Consider the following 24,706-nt stretch of genomic DNA (forward strand, 5'->3'; position numbering starts at 1 on the left):
ATCTCACTTTAAGTCAAAAGCTAGAAATAATTAAGTTTAGTGAGGAAAGCATATTGAAAGCCCAGACAGACCAGAAGCTGGGCCTTTTGTGCCAAACAGCCAAGTTGTGAATGCAAAGGAAAAGTTCTTGAAGGAAGTTGAGTCCTATTCCAGTGAACACGTGATAAGAAAGCAAAACAGTCTCATTGCTGATATGGAGAAAATTTTAGTGGTCTGGCCAGATCATACCAGTCACAACATTCCTTTAAAACCAAAGCCTAATCCAGAGCAAGGCCCCTCTCTTCAATTCTGTGAATGCTGATAGAGGTGAGGAAGCTGCAGAAAGAGTTGGAAGCTAGCAGAATACTGGTCCATGAGGTTTAAGGAAAGAAACTGTTTCCATAACATAAAGACAAGGCTGCAAGTGCTGATGTAGAAGCTGCAAGAAGTTACCTGGAAGCTAAGATCATTGATGAAAATGGCCATACTAAACAACAAATTTTCAGGCTGGGCGTGGTGGCTCACGCCTGTAACACCAACACTTTGGGAGGCCGAGGCGGGAGGATCACGAGGTCAGGAGTTGGAGACCAGCCTGGCCAATATGGTGAAAACCCATCTCTACTAAAAATACAAAAATTAGCCGGGCATGGTGGCACACCTGTAGTCCCAGCTACTCCGGAGGCTGAGGCAGAAGAATCGCTTGAACCAGAGAGGCGGAGGTTGCAGTGAGCCGAGATTGCACCACTGCACTCCAGCCTGGGAAACAGAGAGAGACTCCATCTCAAAAAAACAAACAAAAAAAACACCAGGCTGGTCTCAAACTCCTGACCTCAAGTGATCCGCTCGCCTTGGCATCCCAAAGTGCTGGGATTACAGATGTGAACCACCGCGCCCAGCCAGCAACCACCATCTTGATCAGTCAGCAGCAATCGACTTTGAGGCAAGACCCTCCACCAGCAAAAAGATTATGATTTATTGAAGGCTCAGGTGATTGTTAGCATTTTTAAGCAGTAAAGTTTTTTTAAATTAACGTACTTTCTGTTTTTTTTTAGACATAATGCTGTTGCACACTTAATAGACTGCAGTATAGTATAAACATTATATATACTGGGAAACCAAAAAAATATGTGGCTTGGTTAATTGCAATATTAGCTTTATTGTACTTGTCTGGAATCAAATCTGTAGTGTTTCTGAGGTATGTCTATATTAGGTTAAATGAAATATATTAAAGTTAATTTTACCTTTGAGTTTTACTTTTTTAATGTGGCTGTTAGAAAATTTGAAGTTACGTATGTGACTTGCATTGTATTTCTATTGGACGGCACCTCTATTATTACAGCCTATCATCACTTAAGTCAAAATTTATACAAGGAATAGTATGCTCTAACAAAAAACTTCAACTGTGGCATTGGCCTGAGGATCAGGCAGCAAGGAAACTGATATTAGATGCTAGGAACATGACGATGCAGAGAACAGTATTATTATATAAAACTTACGTGTAATAACTTGGAAGGCAAGTAATATACTTAATGCATTTGTAGCTTTTGGGACAAGGTTGGAAAACAAATTGTATTTTAACTGGTACTGGTTTCATTCGGCAAGGTGTTATAAGAAAGAGATGCGCTAGAAAATAATTGGTTAGTTTGCAAGTATGAATGAAAAGCAATACAGAGTCCAGAAATTGGGAATTTGTGGGATTAGAAGAAGCAATTACTGCTGCTCCTTTTTTTTCTTTTTAATTAAATTAGAACACAGTCTCCCTGTGTTACCCAGGCTAGTCTCAAATTCCTGGGCTCAAGCAATCCTCCCACCTTGGCCTCCCAAAGTGCTGGGATGAGTGACTGTGCCTGACCAGTAATTGCTTCTTACCTCCAATCAGTAGGAGACACAACTGAAAAGGCTTTTGAGTAGATAATTAAAATTCATCCTTTTGGCAGGATCCAGTCAGGGTTATGACCATCGCTTCCATTGTTTTTTTTTTTTTTTTTTTTTTTGAAACGGAGTCTCGCTGTCTCACCCAGGCTGGAGTGCAGTGGCGTGATCTCGGCTCGCTGCAAGCTCCGCCTCCCGGGTTCACACCATTCTCCTGCCTCAGCCTCTCCGAGTAGCTGGGACTACAGGCGCCCGCCACCACGCCCGACTAATTTTTTTGTACTTTTAGTAGAGACGGGGTTTCACCGTGGTCTCGATCTCCTGACCTCGTGATCCGCCCGCCTCGGCCTCCCAAAGTGCTGGGATTACAAGCGTGAGCCACCGCGCCCGGCCTTCCATTGTTAAAATGTCTGAAAGGATTAAGGTAATTCAGAGTAAAGGCCAACTTGAGAGGGAATTGCTTTTCAATTGAGTTAGGGAAAGGAGACTAAAGGTATGGATTCCCTGCTAAAGCCAGGTAAACGCAAGGTACCCATAGTTAGGTAGAGAGAAATAGACACACTGTCTCATGGGGCAAGAAAGTGAAGAAAAGTAGTAAATCTAAGAGGCATATCTTAGAAAAAAGATTTGGTTTTGGACATTGGTGCTTGGAATTGGATAGAATCAAATAGATAAGCCTTCTAATTTTTTCAGGGAGAGGCATAGACAAAAGTCTGAATAAAGTATAACTGCTTGATACATAATGATCTTGCTCTCTGCCCCATGCCTCCCTAACCTATCTGCCTGCTGAGAATTCTCCTCTGCTAAGGAGTCACTCTCTGATGCTCACTTCACTTGTAGCAGTAGAAGATAATGGACCAGGAAAAACCTTCCAGAAGGCAGAACCTAGAGGCACAGAGAACAGCAGACTTAGAAACTCCTCCCAAGGGTCAGTCAGAGCATTCCCCACCTTCCAGGACAGAGAGCCCTTGCACAATCTGTTCAGCCTGGCTTATGAATTGCTATGAACGACTGACTGTTGTCTTCTTTTCTTCTTTTGAACTGGAGCATTTTTTATATTCTGTCAGTGTGTATTGTGTGTGTGAAGGGAAGTAGATAACTTGTTTTAATGAGTAGGTGTCTGTGAAGAGGGGCTACATCTGGACTTGATATAGAGGTGATTTCCCCATCAATGCAGATCCTGTCCTTTGAGCTTGATGCTGAGACTGGATGGGATATTTGGGTTACCTTCTGAATGGAGGGACATGTGTATTTTTTCATGTGGGAAGAATCAATATTTGACAGCAGGGGACTAGGGAGTCATGATTCTTCATAAAATAATCATAGAATTGCCCTTTTCTTTAATTCTTAATGTCGGGCATGGCCATGTGCCTTTTTGTAACCAGTAAAATGTGAGTGGAAGTTAAACAGCAGAATGTGATTTGCCACGTTTTCTTTCACCTTTGGCAAGGCAACTTTGGAAGCATGTATCAAGTGGAGCCTGGAAGCATGTATCAAGTGGAGCCTGGACTCCTGAGGCACTATCGTGATCAGATCTCCCTTACCAACCTGAATTGGACATTTGAAATTAGTGAAAAATAAACTTTTGTTGTATCAAAGCCATTGAGCTTTTGTGATTGATGATACTGTAGCACAGCTTCACTGATTTCTGATTAATGTGTTAGATTATAATTTTGGTCAACAAATGTTTGCCTGATATAGTTGTTCAATAAATGTTTGAATCAAATATGTAAAAATTTGAGAGCAAAAGAAAAATGTACAAATTCTAAAACTGCCAAGATCCAGGTCTTTGGCTTTTATTCTTTGTGATAGCCAACCCACATGGTGCCTAAGGGTCCTTTAATTATATAGGTGATACGGCAGAGATGATTTAGGTAGCAGACACGGGAAAATAGAAAACAGTGAAGCTTGTAAATAACTAGGAGTTCAAAGCAATACATAGGTGTTGTTTAGTGGATCATTTAAAGCATCGTTTCTTCTATTTGTATTGATACCAACTCAGGATTGTTTACAGTCTGCAGAAAGTGTTGGAACGGAATCATTTTGTTTAAAGGCAGTTTTTTTTGTTTTTTGTTTTTTTTAACGAAGGAAGAAAACCCCAAACCATGTGTTTTTGTTGTTGTTGGTTGGTTGTTTTCCCCCTAGCCATTGCAGCAGTGGCAGAAACATCAGTTTTAGTTCAGTGCTAGAGCAGAGCCTTTTCCTCAAATGACATCTTAGGCAGAACTCCAGCGTATAAAACTAGTATTAATGGGGCTGCTCTGACTTACATGAGGGCCTGGGGCCCTCTTCTCTGCTGACACTTAACAGTTTGAAATTCCCTATACTGAAGCAGATACACCTGCCGTGGCCATCTTCATTTTGAAGGGTTTGTGTAAGAGTAGCCTTAGATCCTTTCTTTAGTCCTAATTTATTTAATATTTATATACATTTTTAACAATTCCGACTGATTTCCAAATTTAAAACTGGCTTAGAAGATGTACAGTAGGAGGGATGATGAGTACGGTAACCTGGCAGGTGGAGGATGGAGAGTTGCTATCACCTGAGTTGGGAAGAAGGCAGGAAAAACAAGCAGAAGAAATCAAAAACTAATTATGAATGTTTTTAGTTCAGTGTCCTAGGGCCTATTTGATACCATAAATTACTTTTAATAATGAATTGGAATAATTAGACAAAGATTAAATAACATTCTGAGCTTCCTGCCAAGGAAAGTAGGTAAATGTGTAATTGATTCTGGAGAAATTTTTGTTCAAGATATCATAACTATCTTATGCTCTGAAGGTTTTGAATTTTAGAAGTTTTTGATGTATTTTTAAAGCGATACACAAATAATTAAAAGTTGAAATAGTAAATAATACTGTTTTCCAAAGTTTAATTAAAATATTTTATAATTAAAGCTTAAAAGGATCTTAAGTTACTTAAATTTGAGAAAATGAATTTGTATTGTGATATATGCCATTACCACTGCATTTCAACAAGTTATAAGAATGATGTAGGCTGGGCGGGGTGGCTCATTCCTGTAATCCCAGCACTTTGGGAGACCGAGGTGGGCGGATCACCGGAGGTCAGGAGTTCGAGACCAGCCTGGCCAACGTGGTGAAACCCAGTCTCTACTAAAAAATACAAAAATTAGCCAGGCGTGGTGGCAGACGCCTGTAGTCCCAGCTACTCAGGAGGCTGAGATAGGAGAATTGCTTGAACCCTGGGGAGTGGAAGTTGCAGTGAGCGGAGATCACGCCACTGTACCCCACCCTGGGCGACAGAGTGAAACCCTGTCTTTAAAAAAAAAAAAGATACATAGTTGATATGGTTTGGAGTCCCCACCCAAATCTCATGTTCAATTGTAATCCCCAATGTGGGAGGAAGGACTTGGTGGGAGGTGATTTGATCATGGGGGTGGTTTCCCATGGCTTACCACCATCCTCCTTGGTGTTGTCTTGGTGATAGTGAGTTCTTGTGAGATCTAGTTAAGAGTTTGTGGCACCTCTTGCCACCCTCTTGCTGCCCTGGTCATGTGACTTGCCAGCTCTCCCTTTGCCTTCTGCCATGATTTAAGTTTCCTGAGGCCTCCCCAGAAGCAGAGCAGATGCCAGAATCATGCTTCCTCTACAGCCTGCAGAACCTTGAGCCAATTAAACGTTTTTTAAAAATAAATTACCTAGTCTCAGGTGTCTCTTCACAGCAGTGGGAGAACGGACTAATACAATAGTATCTAAAAAGCATAACCAACTCTGTTCTGTCGTGGCTATTTTTTTAAGAATATTTTAAGAAATGACTTCAAGCCATTCAATTTAAAAGTTTTATTGCAATATGCAGTTAGAATGACTTAGTTAATAGAATTAATGTGGAAGCCATTTTTACATTCTTAAAAACATTTTTTTAAATTACTTAAAAATAATTTTAAAATTATCTGGGCATTGTGGCCCAATTTATTTTCGGTAGAGACAGGTCTTGCTGTGTTGCCCAGGCTGGTCTCAAACACCTGAACTCAAGTGACCCTCCCTCCGTGGCCTCCCAAAGTGCTGAGATTACAGGCATGAGCCACCATGCCCGGCCTCTGGTGCGTTCTATAGGATGCTTGGCACTTGTCCTGTTGGAAGACAGGGCTTTTCTGGGGACCACCTGCCTCATTTTTGCATTCTTGGTGAGTAGCATAAATACATATATAGAACCTGGAAGAAAATATATATCTATTTGGTAGAAGGCATGAAAACCGAGAATAAGATTATAATAGGTATATCTATTAAATACCAAGAGATGAGGTTAAAAAATAATATGTATTATTGCTATTTTGTATGTTTCCTTCATTGGTCTTACTAAAGAAGGAGGCTTGAAAAACAGTGTATTTTGTCCTCAAGTAGTTAGACTAAGTTAGACTAGACATTGTGATACAATGTTTAGAATAGGTGATTGGGAGGTGGGAAAGGAGGTAAACTACATTAAGATCCAATTTCTGTTGTAGTCATAGTTTGTTTTGAATCAAGAGCAGTTTGAATACTTAACCTTATTCATAATAGGCAGCTTCAGATCTTTAGTTGTCCCTAAAAATTCAGTCTACCTTTAAGATGAACATTTAGTACATTTTAGTACATTTAGTTTGAGAGTTGTGAGTTACAGCTGCTTATAGCAGATCACTTTCCTGCTGTTTCTTGGATAGCAGTTAGGAATTACTGAGAACTTTGTCTTTTTGTGTGTGTACTATTTTAACCTGGTAGAACGGCTTTAAAAAAAAAACCTTTATAGTAAATTTAGTCTTTTTTTTAATCTGAAGGGGAGAGGAAAACTAGTCCCTAAAGTTTATGGGGACAAGGCAGAGCCTTAGGAAAGACTATTGTGTGTTATAATAACTTGTAATATTACTGTATATCCTTCATAGTTTCTCTGACCTTCTTACCTGTGACGTTGAGGATTTTATCCATTAGGTTCCTAAAATAAGTCCTCTATGGGAATGGGACAACAGGGAAGATTTGCCAGATTAAAAAAATTGTAAAAAACACATAACATTAAATTTACCATCTTAACAATTTTTAAGTGTACAGTTCAGTAACGTTAAGTGTATTCACATTGTTGTGTAACACATCTCTAGAATTTTTCATCTTGCAAAATTGAAACTCTTTACCTTTTAAATACCAACTTCTCTTTTCCTCTCTCCCCCGTTTGGCAACTACCTTTTTTGTTGCTGTTTCTATGATTTTGACTACTTTAGGTACTTCATATTCGTGGAATCATAGCTGTCCTTTTGTGACTCGTTTATTTCACTTAATGTCCTTGAGGTTCATCAGTGTTGTAGTGTATGACAGGATTTCACGATACATACACATACTATATACATACAATAGAATATTTCACATATAATAGCGTATGTGGCTGGGCATGGTGGCTCACGCCTGTAATCCCAACACTTTGGGTGGGTGGATCACGCCAAGGTGGGCGGATCACCTGAGGTCAGGAGTTCGAGACCAGCCTGACCAACATGGCGAAGCTAGGTCTCTACTAAAAATACAGTAATTAGCCGGGTGTGGTGTTGCATGCCTGTAATCCCAGCTACTCAGGTGGCTGAGGCAGGAGAATAGTTTGAACCTGGGAGGTGGAGGTTGCAGTGAGCTGAGATCACGCCACTGCACTCCAGCCTGGGCGACACAAGACTCTGTCTCAAACAAAAAGAAAACATAGTCTATGTATATACTAAAGTTTATCCTTCCTAGATTTTTAAACTCACTTTGATTTGATTTAATTAAACTAAAACTAATTAAAATTGCATATATTTATATACAGGGAAGCTAACTTAAAGCTGCTGTTCCTATGAATGAACTGGCCCTGGTAGGGAGTTGATCTTTTGCAATATCTGCAATATGGTTTTGCACAGTTTTCCATCTTACATCCAGGCTCCATCCATTTTCAACTGTATGACTTCAGGCAAACTACATAACCTCTTTGTTTTCTCATCTAGAAAGGAGGGGGGGAAAATAATATTAACCTCAGTGTAGTTGGGAGCATGACATGAGTTAATATATGTAAGCACTTAGAATAGTGCTCAACAAGTAGTAAATCCTTATCTTATGTGTTTAGCCATCATATTCATCATTGGAGAGAGTAGGACACTGTCCCCTTAACAGGGGCTTAACTATTCAGATTTAATAGGGTGAAGTGAATATCTCATAGTCAGTGTACTAATTACAGGTCACATCATCTTTTTCTCACATATTTGTGGTAAGACTATAAAATATCTTCTGTAATACATATTAGAAAATCAGTCATTTCTGGTTATGTTCATATGTATGTGTATATAAGATAATTTGGAAAACTGCTGTAAAAATGAAAGGTTAATAAAAGATTAATTTCAAATGGGAGGAAAGGAGCAGTTTATAGAAGAGTAATGATCCAAATCTAAGGAGGTGGCATTTGGGGAAAGAGATTGCTTGATGTTAAAGCAGAGATGGTGATTAACCATCCACCTATATTTTTAAAATTATTATTATATTTGGTAAGGGGATAACATTTAGTTTTAAAAACCTACCCCTAAAGTGTTAACTTCTTTTAGCATTAGTGAAGTTATATTTTTAGGAACTCATATCTATAATTTAGAACTATTCCCTTAGAAGAGAAGTTGAAAAAAAACTTGGTACCTCTGAAATATCCATAGGAATCTGAGGAATAATGAAACTTTATAATACATGAGATATTGTAGGATTATCCGGTGGTTCTATTAGCTGATTTTTATGGCAGGTGAAGCTGATTAAAGGGAAAATGTAAATAAAATAAACGTTTAGAATCAAATGAAGTAATTTGATTCTAAATCAAATTCTAAATCAGATTACTTCAGTGCTTAAAAAAGTTGAAGGCAGAGAATATGAAAGACTTTGATAAGAACAACAAAATCTTAATGGCACACTATTGATAAAAGATAATGTCTCATTTTATCAACCATACTGTAATTCATATTTATCTAATGTTAGCTATTTAAATTAAGTATGCGTGTTCCAGACTTGATAAGTTGGTTAAGAATTTATCTTAAATGTTCTATTAGCTCTATTGATAAATAATTAGCAGTTAATTTTAGGAAGAGGTATTTAGGATTTTCTTCTGGTAATATTTTTAATAGAAATCTAGGCATGCCCTGAGTTATTGATACTTAACTAATATTGAAAATTAGCCTTATCTTTGTAACCATATTGTGTGTGTGGGTGTATGTGTATATTTCATTATTTAAATTTTCTGTTCTCTTCAATTCTTGCCCAGGTATGCAGAATTTTTTTTTTCTTTTGTACATACGCCTTTCGCAAGCTTGTTTTATTGGTAGGCCTTGAAAACAGCCATAATCACAGGACAGAGATACTGTCAGTGCAATACCTCGCCAAATGAAAAGGAAACTTAAACATTTTGAGGTGGAGAATAGACATAATAAAAAAAACAGTGCTGTTTATAAAGTTTTTAAATGTGTCATGCACATTTCCTTGAATTTCTGTTTTAATTGCTTAAATTTTTTGCATACTTCTCAAATATTAATCAAATTTAAATCACATTCATTTCTTTACACTGCTAGCGTGCACTATTGCTACAGAATATAAAGGCTGATTTACAAATATTTCAGGTACTCTTATGTGTCAAATCTACCTTTGTGGGCTAACCTAGGAACTCTGTTGCCAATTTTATAATGCTTGCTTTTACAGCAAAACCCTTGGAAAGAGTTAACCTGTACTTGTTTATAGTTCATCTCCTTCCACTCTCTGGAGTCTATACTAGGCAGGGTTTTGTGCTCACAGTTCTTGTCAAGATCACCAGTGATTACCACAATGTTATATCCAAGGATCATTTTTTAGTCTTTATTTTACTTGACTTTTTAAGTATTTGACACAGTTAAGTTCTTCCCGAAATGATTTCTTCAGTTTGACTTCTGGACACCAGTTTCCTCATATTTCACTGGCCACTCTCAGTCCCCTTTGCTGGTTCTTTTTAATCTCTGCTTGTTAATTTTGGAATGCCGCAAGGTTTCCTCCTGTCTACATTATATTCCAGATGACTGTCAATACCTAACGTATATGCTGTTATTGGCAGGCCAGATTTCTACCTGAACTCCAAACCCGTTGACTGCCTGATCAACACCTTCATTTGGATATTCAGTAGGCATTCAGAACTTTCATATTTCAAAATAGGCCCCTGACTGGCACCCCTCTCCTGCAATCTTTTCTACCTTCAGTTTACCGTATCTCAGTTAATGGCAACTCCATCTTTCTAGTTGCTCAGGATTAAAAAACAAAACAAAACAAACAAACAAAAACCTTGGGAGTGTTTTTAACTTCTTTCTGTTCTTGCTCCTCACATGATAACCTGTTATCAGTCTGTTAGCAGATGTCTTTGACTCTACTTTAAACATATTTTCTGACTGACCAATTCTACCCTTCCTCATCAATACCTTAGCTTCAGGCCACCATCATCTCTTTTTAAGACTGTGTCAGGCCATTCCTGTATTACTATATAGAAATATCTGGGACTGGGTAATTTATAAGAGGTTTAATTGACTCAGTTCTGCAGGCTGTACAGGAAGCATAGTGTTGGCATCTGGGTCTGGGAAGGCCTCAAGAAGCTTTTACTCATGGCAGAAGGCAAAGGGGGAATGGGCATGTCACATGGTAGAAGTAGAGGGAGGTGAGAGACAGAGAAAGAGAGAGTAGGAGGGAAGGTGCCACACACTTAAACCAGATCTCTTAACTATTGCAAGGACAGTGCCAAGACAGTGGTGCTAAACCATTTATGAGAAATCTGCCCCCATGATCCAATCACCTCCTACCAGGCTCCACCTCCACTATTGGGGATTACATTTCAACATAAGATTTGGATGGGGACAAATATCTAAACTGTGTCAGGGTCTTGCTTTGTTGCCCAGGCTGGAGGGCAGTGATGTGATCATGGCTGACTGCAGCCTGAACCTCCTGGGCTCAAGTGATTCTCCCACTTCAGTCTCCTGAGTAGCTGGGACCACAAGGCATGTGCCACCATGCCTGCCTGGCCTGTTTATTTCTTTGTTTGTTTGTTTTGGGATAGTGACGGGACCTCTCTCTGTTGGCCCAGGCTGGTCTTGAACTCCTAGGTTCAATCGTTTCTACTGCTTAGGTCTCCCAAAGTGCTGGTATTACAGGCATGAGCCACCATGCCCAGTCAGCATGAATTTTTAACTTGCTAACTGCCTTATCCTTAGAACCTAGAACAGTGACTGGCACATTGTAGCCATACACATAGTTGTTGAGTGAATAAAATTATATTCTAAATTTCATATTATGAATTTAATTTGTGGGACACACTCATTTTAAGTTTATTATTTGTGTAAAAATGGGGGAAGGTTTAGTCAACTATGTGGGAACTAGAGGTAAAGCAAAAAAATTGTCTTCAACAATTCCTAAGTAATCACCTATAAATTACGTCAAAATATTTAATTTAGAATAATCTTTGTATTGAAGTATAATATGCATTCAGAAAATGTACAGATCATATGTATATAACTTGATGAAATTTTACAAAATGAACACGTAGGAAAACTACCACCCAGATCAAGAAATAGGATATTACCAGCAACCCAGAAATCTCCCTGTACTCAGTCATATATGTCCCTCAAAAGTAGGCAGTCACCACTTTTCTATCCTCATGGAGCACCCACTCCCTTCACATGTAAATAATTATTTTTAGACTGGGCTCAGTGGCTCATGCCTGTAATCCCAGCACTTTGGGAGGTTGAGGTGGGTGGATCACTTGAGGTCAGGAGTTTGAGACCAGCCTGGCCAACATGGTGAAACCCTGTCTCTACTAAAAATACAAAAATTAGCCGGGCATGGTGGCGGGCACCTGTAATCCCAGCTACTCGGGAGGCTGAGTCAGGAGAATCACTTGAATCCAGGAGGCAGAGGTTGCAGTGAGCTGAGGTCACGCCACCACAGAGCAAGACTCCGCCTCAAAAAAAAATAATAAATAATTTTTTAAAGAGCAGTTGAGATGCTTAGTAAAATTGAAAGGAAGGTATAGAGATACACCTTATCCCCTGCCCCTGCACATGCATACCCTTCCCTATGTCAACATCCCCCATCATTCAGAGTGGTTCAGTTACAGTTGATGAATTTGTTACAGTTGATGAATTTGCTTGATGTATTATCACCCAAAGTCCATACTCTACATTAGGGTTCCCTCTTCGTGTTTATACATTCTGTAAGTTTGAACAAATGCATGCCATGCATCCACCTATATTGCATCATACATAGTATTTTCAGTACTCTAAAATGAAAATACCTCTGTGCTGTGCCTATTCATCCCTCCCTCCCCTTTAATTCCTGGCAACCACTGATCTTTTTTACTGTCTCCATAGTTTTGCCTTTTGCAACGTGTCATATGGTTGGAATCATTGCCAATTGTTATGAATCTTATATAAATGAAAATTTCTTTATACAAATATCATACATGATCCCATTCCCTGTATATAAAGGGAATACATAGGGGGTGCAGGGGGGCTTCTTTTGTTCGAAATGTTTTGAGAGATTCATTTCTGTTGCATGTAGGCTGTTGTTAATGTTCATTGTTTTAACATGTTCCATTGTATGAACAAATACGATTTATTTTTCCATTCCAATACTAGAGGATATGTGAGTTTTTCTAGTTTAGGGTGATTACAAATAACATTGCTGTAAATTTTGTACATGTATTTTGGTGTTAAGTGTATGCATTTCTGTAGGGTGTGTACCTAGGGGAAATTGAGCTATAGGGTATACATATGTTCACTTTTAGAAGATACAGATGAAAGAGTTTCCAAAGTGGTTGTACTGATCTACACATCTACCATCACTGTGGGAGTTTCAGTTGTTCCACTTCTTTGCCAACAGTCTGTACGGTCTGTTTTAAAATTTCTAGTCATTTCCGTGGGTGTGTAATGATACCTCATTGTGAATTAACTTTTTATTTCCCTGATACTTAACAATGTTGAATACCTTTTCTTTTATGGGTCATTTTGATGGATTATTACTTTCGTTTCTCCTGAGCCTTATAAATAGTGGATTTCTAAGAATAATTAGCCACCATGTAGGACACTAATACAGCACAGTAAAACAAAGTGTTTTCCTGTCATCTATACTGAGATACCAAAGAAGATGTAAACTTAAGTGCCTGGTACTGGAGACTTATTTTTAAGGTATCTGTATTAAGTTGGTATGCAAAGGAGAATTATTTAGGGCTTAACTACATTAATTGATTTTATGGTGAGAATTTGAAAGTATACCCAGATGTGTGTGAATGAGTGCAGTGATTAGAAATTGAGTATAACACTTTTTGGGCAATTAATTTATTGTCTTTAGTGAGCACTTTGTGGTCTCATCTGTGTGAACTGACTTAATCTTGTAACATCTCTTTATGTATTACTTGCACATAAAAGGCATAGAAAAGTAGAGGAGAAAGTTCTTCCAGGTAGATTATTACCTATACTAGAAGTTATTTCTTACGGAAGACTTGTTCATTTAGGGAGATTGTATTTTCTGAGAGCTTTGAGTGAAGCATTTATTATCTAAAGGGACATATGAACTAATTAATGTAATTAATTCTACTATAAGCATTTATACAGGAGATTACTCTCCAACTAGTCTTGAAGGATAGATAGAGGTTAGTTAGATGAGGAACAAAATAACTAGAAAACAGTCTAGGCAAGAGAAGTAGTGCATGCAAGGTTGTAACATTGGGAGAGGACATGTAATTTCATGCTGTCTTTTTGGGCCATTTGATTGCTTCTCATCTGTATTTTTTTTTTTTTTTTTTTTGCCTTTAGATATTAGGATCAAGGAAGAAGAACCTGATCCTGAAGAGTGGCAGCTCAGTGGTGATTCTACCTTGAATACCAATGACCTAACACACTTAAGAGTACAGGTGGTAGATGAAGAAGGGGACCAACAACATCAAGAAGGAAAAAGACTTCGGAGGGTAGCTTGCACCTGTCCCAACTGTAAAGAAGGTGGTGGAAGGTATGCATACATGAAACACGTATATATTTTTAAGAGTGCTAATATCATTCTGATTTTTGAAATACTGCATGCTATGTCATTTAATTATGAGAAATTATTACATGATCATTTTCGGTGTGTGTGTATGCGTGTGGCAGAAGTTAGAGAACAAAATATATAGAATTGGATTTTCAGTTCTCAGTGTTTTTTAAACTAAAATTACTATAAAAAATGGTGTAGCAGATGCCATTTAACAGGCCCACACTGATCAGAAATTAGCCTGTTTGCAAACCAGCAATGGAATTTGCCTAAATATAGATAAAAAGTTGATTTTTTAGGTTGAGAATAGCAGTTACGTAAAAATTAAGTTCAGAATGGCTGATAAGCATAAGTATTTCCATTTTCAATAGAAGTGAAAAATAAGCCTTAATAGATTGAATTTTTTAAAAATGGGATTGTATTTCAGTTCAGTCTTTTTAAAGGTAAATTTTAAGACAGAATAACATGACTGGAGTAAACTCAAAATGATCAGAAATTATGTTAAATGTGGATGTACTAAGCTTAATAATGAAGAGATTGAGACTCAGATCATATTTAAAAAAAAAAAAAAAAACACGATCCAGACTGATGTTGATTATAAAGAGCACCTCAAATAATTGGCACAGGAATATTGAAGATGAGGGATGGAAAAAGATTTATCAGGCAAGTATTAACAAAAAGAAAACTTGGATAGCAGTGTTAATATATCACACGAGATGGGATTGAGGTGAAAGCCCCAAATAAGACTGAGATGTATTTCTTGTTAATAATATTAAATTTCAACGAAGAAGATTTAATAGTCACGGTCCCTTTTTTGTACAGCTTTGAAATATATAGAGCAAAAACGGATAGAACTCTAAAGGCATACTTAACCAAATCCCTTGTCATGGTGAAAGTTAACATACCTTTCTTAGAAATGCACTGTTTAAGTAGATAAAATGTACTTTTAATACAGTTAACAAACTTGATCTAATAGAGCTTTTCTATCTGCCTTTGAGTTGCACATTGGCCAGCCCTTTCCAGTAATAATAATCACTAACAACTGGTAACATTGAGAGCTTATCGTATTCCCAGTGGTGTTAGAAGTGAGACATAGAGAGGTTGAATGACTCCTAAGAGCACACACAACAGGGATTTGGACCTAGTTTTACTCCAGAGCCTTAACCGTTAAACTGTACTGCCTCCCAAGTAACTCTCCTTCTACATCTGATCCTTAGGTATTCATGTTCATTGTAATTAGTTTAAAATTTGGTTTTTTGACATATTTTGGTCAATTAAAATTGTGAATTCTAGCTAGGCAGTAACTTTTCTGAAACTCATTTTAGAGAGGCTTTTAAGATAAATTATTCACAAAAGTCAAATCTAATGGAGGCCTGGCCTTTGTTTCACTTATTCTTTATTTTAAAATGAAAATGTTTTAATTAATTTATGTTTATTAAACTAAGACATGCTCATAAAAATGTAGAAATATAGGACATTTAAAAATACCAAAATCCCACCCCACTTCAGGATAAGCTAGTAACATGTTTGTGTATGTCCTTCAAGATGTTACATGTATTTTAAAGTAGAATCATCTTATTCTCACTGTTTTATATGTCTTTTCTTGTTTTGAGAGTTTTTGTGACCATATTTTCAAGTCTATATAGTCTGAATCATTTTTATGGCTGTATAGTATTCTGTTGTATTCTATTGTATGGATGTAGAGTGATTTAACATCTTTCGTTGGAAATTTATTGTCATAATCTTACACGTATGTCTTTGCACATTTGTCTGATAATTTTATTTGTATAAGTTGGCAGAAGTGAAATTGCTGGGTTAAAGGAAATTGTCTGCTAGAAAGGCTAGTTTATACTCTAACCACCAGTGTGTGAGAGTATCTCGTTTCCCACACCCTTGCCAACAATGAATTTTACAATTATTTTTAACCTTTGAAAGTCTGACAGATGAAAAATACCTTAATATTGTCTTATTTAGTATATTTTTAAATTACTTGGTGAGGTTGAGCATTTTGGGGGATGTTATTTTGCCATTTTAAAATTTATTTTTTGAATTGTTTCTTTTTTTTTTTGTAAATCTGTTAATTTATGTAACTGTGTCATGTGCAAATGTTTTTTCCCAGTTTTACATTGCCTTTGTCAGTGGTTTACAGAAGGCATTGTTATTACACAAGTAAAGAAACAGTTCCATCACTTACAGCTTGCAAACATTTTAAGTAGAAAAATTTAAAGTTGATCAGCCTTTCCTTTATTAGATGCCTTGTTACCATGCTATTACAAGTTTTCCATATTCTGAGAATTATAAAAATGTTCATTTACATTTTTTCTAGAACTTTTGTGACTTCATTCTTCAATAGCTCACTTATTCTAAGCAATAAAAATTGAGATTCCTAAGAAAAGAAACTATATTGTTTCTTAGAGCTTGTTTGAACATTTAAGCAGTATATGTGTGATAGACACACTTGTGTAGATGACAATTGTACTTAATTGGTAGAAGCATAACATCGGTAGTAAATCCAAACTATTCTAAAGTATTCTGCAAGGTGATACAGATAGTAGTTAAAAAAATTTTTTTAGAATATTTGTCTTTTTTTGCAACCATTATTTTTTTAAAGAATATGGGCAAGATGGCATTTTTAGAGAACTAATTTTATTCATCTTTAGAGAAGTAAATTTTATTTGTTTACCTTTTAAAGTAAGGTGTAAAATATAAAATATTTAAAAATTGTAATTATGTAGCAAATATTGATTGAGCAGAACCAGCTTTCAGAGACTGTTTAAACTAGTGAGAGAGAACCTAGTGAGAGACAAATAATTGTAAGTAAAATACATTCTAGAGGCGTGATTGTTATATAGGTTTTGTATGGATTAAACATCAGTCCATATTTTTAAAATTGTGCACAATCTGTTTTCTTTGTCAGCATTTCAGTTTATGTCCTGTTTTTCCCACCCTGAGCAGAAGAGAGTATTTACTTAAGTTTTCTTAACCCCTCTACCCACAGTTTAGCTTCCACTCTATCTTAGCATTATTAAATTACTGGGAACAAGTTTAGACACTCAAGAATAAAAATGTAAAATTATTTTTTCCTATATTATAGGCATTAGTGGTGTGGATATTAATCAAGAAGAAAACTTTAAATCTTTTCTTACCTGAACTTTGTTGAGAAATTCACTTCAGTTCTCTCCCTTCAAGCCTTCATATGACATGCTGTAAATCCACATCTACCATATCTATATCTTACCTTGAATGAAATTTTCTTTTTAAATAGAATTTGGGGCCTGGATGTTGAGCTTTTTCCTTAAATATGTGTGCAACCCCACCCCTGTGTTTTTTCTTTCTTAGATGCCTATCCCATTTTCAAATAATATTTCTTATTTCCTAATAATTCAGTTAAAAATACCTTCCCTAGCTTCTTGCTTCTTTGAGAACCCAGATTTGTTGCTGTTAATTTGTTAGTCTTGTGCTTTGTTAGTGTTCCCATGCTAAATTTTGCTAAGTTTGTGAAATGCACTCTTGAGTTTGTAAAAGCGCGTTGATTGACCTGAGTGGTAGGCTTAGAGGAGAGGCATGAAATAATGAGTACACGAGTGAACTGAATTGGGTTCTCTGTGAAATTGCTATGGTGAACACGATATGTAAAATTGGTTTGTACACCAATAGCCACAAACATTGCTGTTTTTCTTAGGGATTTTTAAATAATAAAATAAATTTTAAAATCTAAATTAAATGGAATCAATATTGGCTTTGGTTAATAAGACTTTGGCATTGCAAGGGAGCCAGAAAAACCTGTTTCACTCAACTCAGCTCTTTGAAGAGAGTTGTAGAAATTGGGGGTGGACTGGAGCAGAAACTAGAATTGTGTTAGATTATGACATCCTTGCCCTTGAGACAACAGCATGACTCCTCCTTGTCTTTACTTATGCTATTCCTCTGCCTGGAATGCCTTCCCTCCTTTCTATCTAAATCCTACCCACCTCCTCCACGAAGCCTTCTCTAACTACTGGAGCCCACATTGATGTCTCCCTGTTCAGAACACCTATGGCATCTAACAGCCAGCACTGCACCGTTTAGCACTGTTTGTCCTATGGCAATTTCACATGCTACTGAGTGTGAGTACATTAAAATATAAATGTGGGGAAATATGCATTTTTCCAGTAAATTTGAAAAACGATAGGTGTATTGTATACAGGAGGATTTACAGGCTATAGAAAGTTTTACAGGATATGCCTAAACTGTGAGATTGGGGGAGGAGGGGAGTTGGGGAGGGGGCTAAATGTACTTTTTTAAAAAAACTCAGAAACATTGTAAAGTTTATACAAATTGTTTTGTCCAAAGTGTCATGTTTTTTAAAAACTAATTTATTTTTATTCAGTAACTAGCCTAATTTTTTTTTTATTTTAAAAGGTTGAGAAATAACATTTTCTGTAGTGTTTAATACTATTCAAATGATCAATTCTGGGATCAAAAAAGTTTTCTTCTTGCTTAGGCTAAGATACCTGTGTTCACTCATCTAATCTCATATCTTCTAAACCCTGCTCTTGGTTATCAAATACTGAAATGTAATAAATGTCAAATTTTGTGATGTGGAGAAAACTGTATTTTATTATATCTCTTGTGTCTAATTTTGGATATCTTTTACATGGTTAATATGAAGGGAATTTTAAATGTAAAAATAATTTTGATTTGTATTTATCTCATCTAATGCTAAGGGAGTTCAGACCATTGCTTTAGATTTAAAAAAAAAAGCTTTCTGCAAGTCAGTGTATATTCAGAGTGTGGCCACACAAATATGAATAAATATTCTTAAATCATATTAAAGTCTGCTAAAGCTGCCTATATCTTTTAATTGTGCCTGTGATCAGTTACACATTCATTCTTTGGTTTAAATATATTTTTGATTATCTGACACCATGACTTTTGAATACAGACCACATTTAGTTTCCTATATAATTAATTGGATCAGGCTTATTCGTAGAATTTGTGAATGGTTCTGATAGAAGAATAGCTTTATTGTACATTCTTTACATATGAAATGTCCTTTTAATTACACAATTCTTGAGCATATTTACATTTGGACAACAATCACATTAATTCTGGATTAAGGTTAATATATAAAATGTATATGCTTGAAATTTTCATTTAAACTGATTTTAAATGGTTTTGGTTTCTGATTGACTTTGTAATGATAATGTCTTCTATTTAAAATTCAACATGGGGATATATGATATAAATGGTAATGTCCATTTGAATATTTTCATGTAAGTATATATTATTCTGTGTGTGTTTTTTAGAGGTACCAATCTTGGGAAAAAGAAGCAACACATTTGTCATATACCAGGATGTGGTAAAGTCTATGGGAAGACCTCACATCTGAGAGCTCATCTGCGTTGGCATTCTGGAGAACGCCCTTTTGTTTGTAACTGGATGTACTGTGGTAAAAGATTTACTCGAAGTGATGAATTACAGAGGCACAGAAGAACACATACAGGTTACTAATATTTACTTTTAACAGACAAAAATGAATTATAGGGCTACGTAACTGCCTTGACTTCTTTTTTATTAGCATTCCTTACTGAACTGTATCTTTAAAATACAATGAATTACATCCAATTTTTACCTTTAGTAACACCATCTTAATAACACAAATTCCAAAGAACAAGTCAGTATGGTTTATCTTCTAAAATAAAGTTATATTTAAGTAGACTTTGGGTAGCTTTTATTGACATTATCGAATGCTTTAAACCACATTTATGCTATTTTTATTCTGTTAACATTTTTAATTAGTTGTCAGCTTTTACTCTTGATCTATCCTATTTTTTTTCTTTCCCCTTAACACTGTAACAAAAAATACTCCTGTTTCTTCTGACATATTTGGCCATTTCACCTTTTCTTTTGTTTTTAGTATCTCTGAGGTAAGGGAAAGGTATTTCACTGAGGAATAACCAAGGCAATGTTGATGTGAAGACTTTCTCTCATTATATTATTTTTACATAGTGTTGTGTGGTTGTTAAATGAAATGGACCTGTGACTGATCTACACTGAAACCTAACAGTATTAACTTAGAGATAGTTTTTTCCTACTACCATGTAAATGATTAAAGTGTTCATCAGTCTATGCTCAACACTGGAGAATTGAAAAATACGTATTTACAGTCCCTAGAGAGCCTGGAAGAAGCATGGTGAAATGGAGAACAACATGGATTTTGAAGTCATCTGGATTCCAGTCCAAGTTCCCTATTAGGTTAAGCGAATAAACTATCTCTGACATTGCTTCACATCTCCTACTTTGGCCTTCAGTATTGTATAAAATTACCTACGAGGTCTGTAGTAGTACACAGATGCTCTAATTGTTTTAGTTCCTGTCTCTCATTGGGTAGGTAGACAGATGAGATTAACCTACATGAAACTGCAACAGACAATTAAGAAAGTAGATAAGGCTGCTGGTCATGCTGGCCCATGCCTGTAATCCCGGCAGTTCGGGAGGCCAAGGAAGGCAGATTGCTTGAGCCTCAGGAGTTTGAGACCAGCCTGGGCAACATGGTGAAACCGTGACTCTCCTAAAAAGACAAAAAATAGCCGGGCGTGATGGTGTGTGCCTGTAGTCCCAGCTGCTCAGGAGGCTGAGGTGGGAGGATTGCTTGAGCCCAGGGGGCGGCTGGCAGTTGCAGTGAGCCAAGGTCATGCCACTGTACTGCAGCCTGGGTGACAAAGTGAGATCCTGTCTCAAAAAAAAAAAAAAGGTAGATAAAAGATTTTGCGTTGCAGTCTGCCGTTGAAAAGGCTCAGAAACAGATAATTATTGCTTGGGATAGTAAAGTATGGGATAATATACCTTACGATGGCCCTGTAAGAGAATTTTCCTCAGTACGATTTTATCAGCAGGTTGTAAAAAGGAATAATGTAAAAGGGAGAGAAAGGTCAAGATCAAGTAAGTGTAGGAAATAGTGGGCTAAAGAGGGTACAAGTACCTTCAAGGCAGTACCTCGTAGGACCTTTAAATGCTAGATGGACAGCTTGCATCTATAAGTTAGTGATGTAATGTGTGTAGCATTTCCTAACCTTGTTGATCATTGTGCTGTTTGCCATGGAGTACCTCTCAGGACTAATGTTACAAGAGAAACTGGGAAATACTTTAGTAGAAAAATGGTGGTATGTTAATAGAAGAAGTGAGAGACCTTTTTTTTTTTTGTAGCGGTGAATGAGGATGAGATTTTACATAATATTTCTGTTAAGTAGGATTGAGGCACATTTTAAAGGTCCTTGTAAATTAGGCAGTGGAGCATCTAAACTGTTACATCATCTGCAAGTTACCCTTGCATTTCCATATCACTTAATATAATCTTGAAGTTTTCTGATGTAAAGAAATTTGGTCTTTAAGGAAGATATGTCTGGAGAGAGACTAGGATGTGACTGCAGTATAGTTCAAGCGTGAGGTCTGATAAAGACCTATGTAGAGTAGAGGTGCTAGAACAAAGGATACAGACAGGCTAAGACATTTTTGAAGAAAGGAATTAAGAAAATATTTACTAGATTTATTGATTGATTTTTATTGATTTCTCTCTGAATTCCTTTTAGATTGGCTTTTTGTCTTTTGGTAATCCTCTTGCAGAGTCGGTCTTCAACATAATAGAAGTTCAGTCTGTCTTTTGTATTTAAACTTACTTTATTCATGCTGGGAAATAAATTTAGGCATCAGGGTTTTAACAACTTTAACATCTTGACATATTAGGCTTGTTCTTGATTGTTATAGCTGAAATCAAGTCAGCTAGCCAGATTCATTTTTCTAAGGATTGCTCATTCTTTTTGGATCTCAAGCTTGTGGTGTCATTTCTTTAATCTAGAAGTACTCTGTTGCTTTAATTCATATTTAAGAGTTGAAGGTTTAGTATCATGAACACGGCATGTTAGTATTTTAATTATAGTGTGAAAGAATATACTTTTATTTAGACTTTAAAATGTGTTATAGATGCTAATTTTTTAGCTGGCATCTTAACACAGGTATTTCAAACAAACTCTTAGCGTAGTTGAGATATTAAAGTCTTATTTGAATATCCATCTCTTATATAATACATGTTTGAAGATTGCTGTTCATCAGAAAGTAAAGATGAAAGATTTATTTTAAGGAGAAATATTCTGTAAGAGAAATCTGGCAGGGGTAGCTCGTAAAATGAATACAATTTTAATAGACCCCTGCTCCCATCCTCATCTGTCAGCGTTGACTTTCTGTTTTGGGGGAGATGATTGAGCTATTAAAGTTGAATTTTTAAAACCAAGTAACTTAATTTTTTTTCTTAACAGGTGAGAAGAAATTTGTTTGTCCAGAATGTTCAAAACGCTTTATGAGAAGTGACCACCTTGCCAAACATATTAAAACACACCAGAATAAAAAAGGTATTCACTCTAGCAGTACAGTGCTGGCATCTGTGGAAGCTGCGCGAGATGATACTTTGATTACTGCAGGAGGAACAACGCTTATCCTTGCAAATATTCAACAAGGTTCTGTTTCAGGGATAGGAACTGTTAATACTTCCGCCACCAGCAATCAAGATATCCTTACCAACACTGAAATACCTTTACAGCTTGTCACAGTTTCTGGAAATGAGACAATGGAGTAAATATTACACAAATACTTATTCATTGTGGTTATTTTTATACAGTAGTGAGAAGAATATTGTTCCTAAGTTCTTAGATATCTTTTTATTGATGTGCAAAAATTTTTGGATTGACAGTAACTTGGTTATACATGACACTGAAATGCCTTACTTTGTATGATATTCCATAGTATATTAAAAATGGTAAAATTGCATGGGTTTTGTAGGTACTTTTGGAATCTAGAAGAAATGAAATTTTACCAAGTTATATAAAGAGAAAATTGAATTTAACAATGCGAATGGTAGTCTAACCAAATGCATCAATCCTGTGTGGTTTAGTGTAAAAATGAGAACATGTTGGTATTTATCTATTGTAAGATAAAAAAGCTGGTGGGTGAAAGAAATCATGTTATGATAAAAAATTTTGTAATTTTCTTGATGACTGGAATTTTTATTATGCATAACTGACAAATCAAGTTTCCAAGCAAATGTTACATAGTGTAGGCTTTACTTAGCTTATCAATTTGTCATTTTGAAGCTAATTATTTTAATTAGGTTAACTATGTACAATATTTTAAGCATTACTCTTGTAAGATTTTGAAAACTACATTTTAACATGGAACTCTAGGGATAGTCACCTTTTAAATCCTGTTGAAAAGCCATGTTTAAGATTTAATTTGCCAAAATAATGTCTTGTTAATATTCTTTCAATAACAAAGTTGGGCAATATAACCAATGTTTAAAAGAGTTTAAAATGTATAAGTTGAGGCATTTGGGTGGTAAGAGGATGTTATAGTGAATTATCCCTTTTCTTGACTATTGGAGGACCAAAAAAATAAGGTGTATTGCGTCTTAGCAGTGATTTTTATCCAATCTTGTTTCCAAAAACCATGTCTCCCAGGGCCTTAAAAGCCATCATGTAAATTACCAGTAAAGTATAACATATGCAAACATAACAAAATCACTTCCATAGTGACGATACTCCAACCATATGGATATTAGTCATAGAAGAACTAGAGGTTTTATGATATTTTTTTAAGTCTTTTTTTTTTTGTCTAGGTAGTCAGTCTGCACTTAAATATCAATCATTTTCCTTTTTTGCTTCTTCCCTTAAAATTTATATGTATCCAGTACATTTAATTGAGAAACGTATGTTTTTTATTATGCTGTATTTTCTTTTTATTTTTTAATTATTGTTTATATTTTCAATTTAAAAATGTACAAAATAAAGTTACATTGCTGGTCTTGTAAGAGCTATACAGTTTTCCTAAATGTATACCTGTAACTGCAGCAGTTCACCTATTTCAAAAATTTGGAATTCTGTTCATTTGTTATTCTTAAGACCACCTCAAATTTAAAGGCTACCTTATTGTACGTTTCAAGTGTATTATAACAGTGTGGTAGTTAATAAAACACTATTTTTTTTTTTCTTTTGAGTTTGTTGTATTCCTATGCTTTAAAAATATTGCAGTGGTATGGGGTAAGAATTGGTGGTTTATTTTTCTTCAACTTGGCTTTTTATTTTTAGATTCTTGATTTTAGACACTGAATTGTAAACAGGCATATTTATTTGAAGAAGAGATACATGGAGTCACTGGTCATTTACTAATTTTTTACCTAGAGTAAATAAGAATGAGCTTAATAAATACAATTTTTGAAAAAAAGTCTTAGCCCTTAGCCCACATTGATTCATATCAGTTTTATCAGTACCATTTTGCTGATAAAATTTTTGTTTTCCGTTTTAAAGCAATGCAGAATATTTTGATTTATCAAAAACCTGAATTTACATTAAGGCTCCTGAAAATAAGACAAGCGTTGGTAACCATGGCAGGAGTTAATTGAAAAAGTTGCCTTTTGAATTTGCATGTGTTCCATCATCATAAAGGCAGAGTAGGAAGAAAGAGTATTAATGTGATTGTGTATTATAGATATTTTAAAGTAAAAATCAAATTTGTTAACACATGTATACAGTGGGGGTAAAGATGTCCATTTTCTGTTTTCCAGGCCCAGTCTAACTCTGTCTGTAATACCTGATTGCATTGGAGAAGTCTAGACATGCATAAACATGGACAGTTTTTCTAAATGTGAGACTTAAGCTTGTGATGTAAAATAGGAAGTTCTATTTGGAATAATATAAATGAACCACTAGAATTTACAATTATTTTGAAATTACAGGGATTAGATTTTGAATCTTTAAACTCCTTTAGGTAATTTTTAGAATTTTTAAATTAAGATTAATGTGAAGAGAATTAAGTGAGCAGCA

General features: G+C 35.8%; 1 protein-coding gene across 1 annotated transcript in view; it reads left to right on the forward strand.

Moving 5' to 3' along the window:
- The window catches only part of SP3 (Sp3 transcription factor), a 51,701-nt gene extending 27,825 nt beyond the window's left edge, over positions 1-23,876 (forward strand). The window contains exons 5-7 of the mRNA XM_032755342.2: positions 13,646-13,838; positions 19,145-19,341; positions 22,151-23,876. Coding sequence (XP_032611233.1) covers positions 13,646-13,838; positions 19,145-19,341; positions 22,151-22,467 — 707 coding nt within the window. The 3' untranslated portion in view covers positions 22,468-23,876. The remainder of the gene's footprint in view (positions 1-13,645; positions 13,839-19,144; positions 19,342-22,150) is intronic.
- Positions 23,877-24,706: the final 830 nt, after the last annotated feature.

This window comes from Hylobates moloch, unplaced genomic scaffold (assembly GCF_009828535.3).
Source record: "Hylobates moloch isolate HMO894 unplaced genomic scaffold, HMol_V3 SCAFFOLD_1, whole genome shotgun sequence".
In the NCBI taxonomy this organism is placed as follows: Eukaryota; Metazoa; Chordata; class Mammalia; order Primates; family Hylobatidae; genus Hylobates; species Hylobates moloch.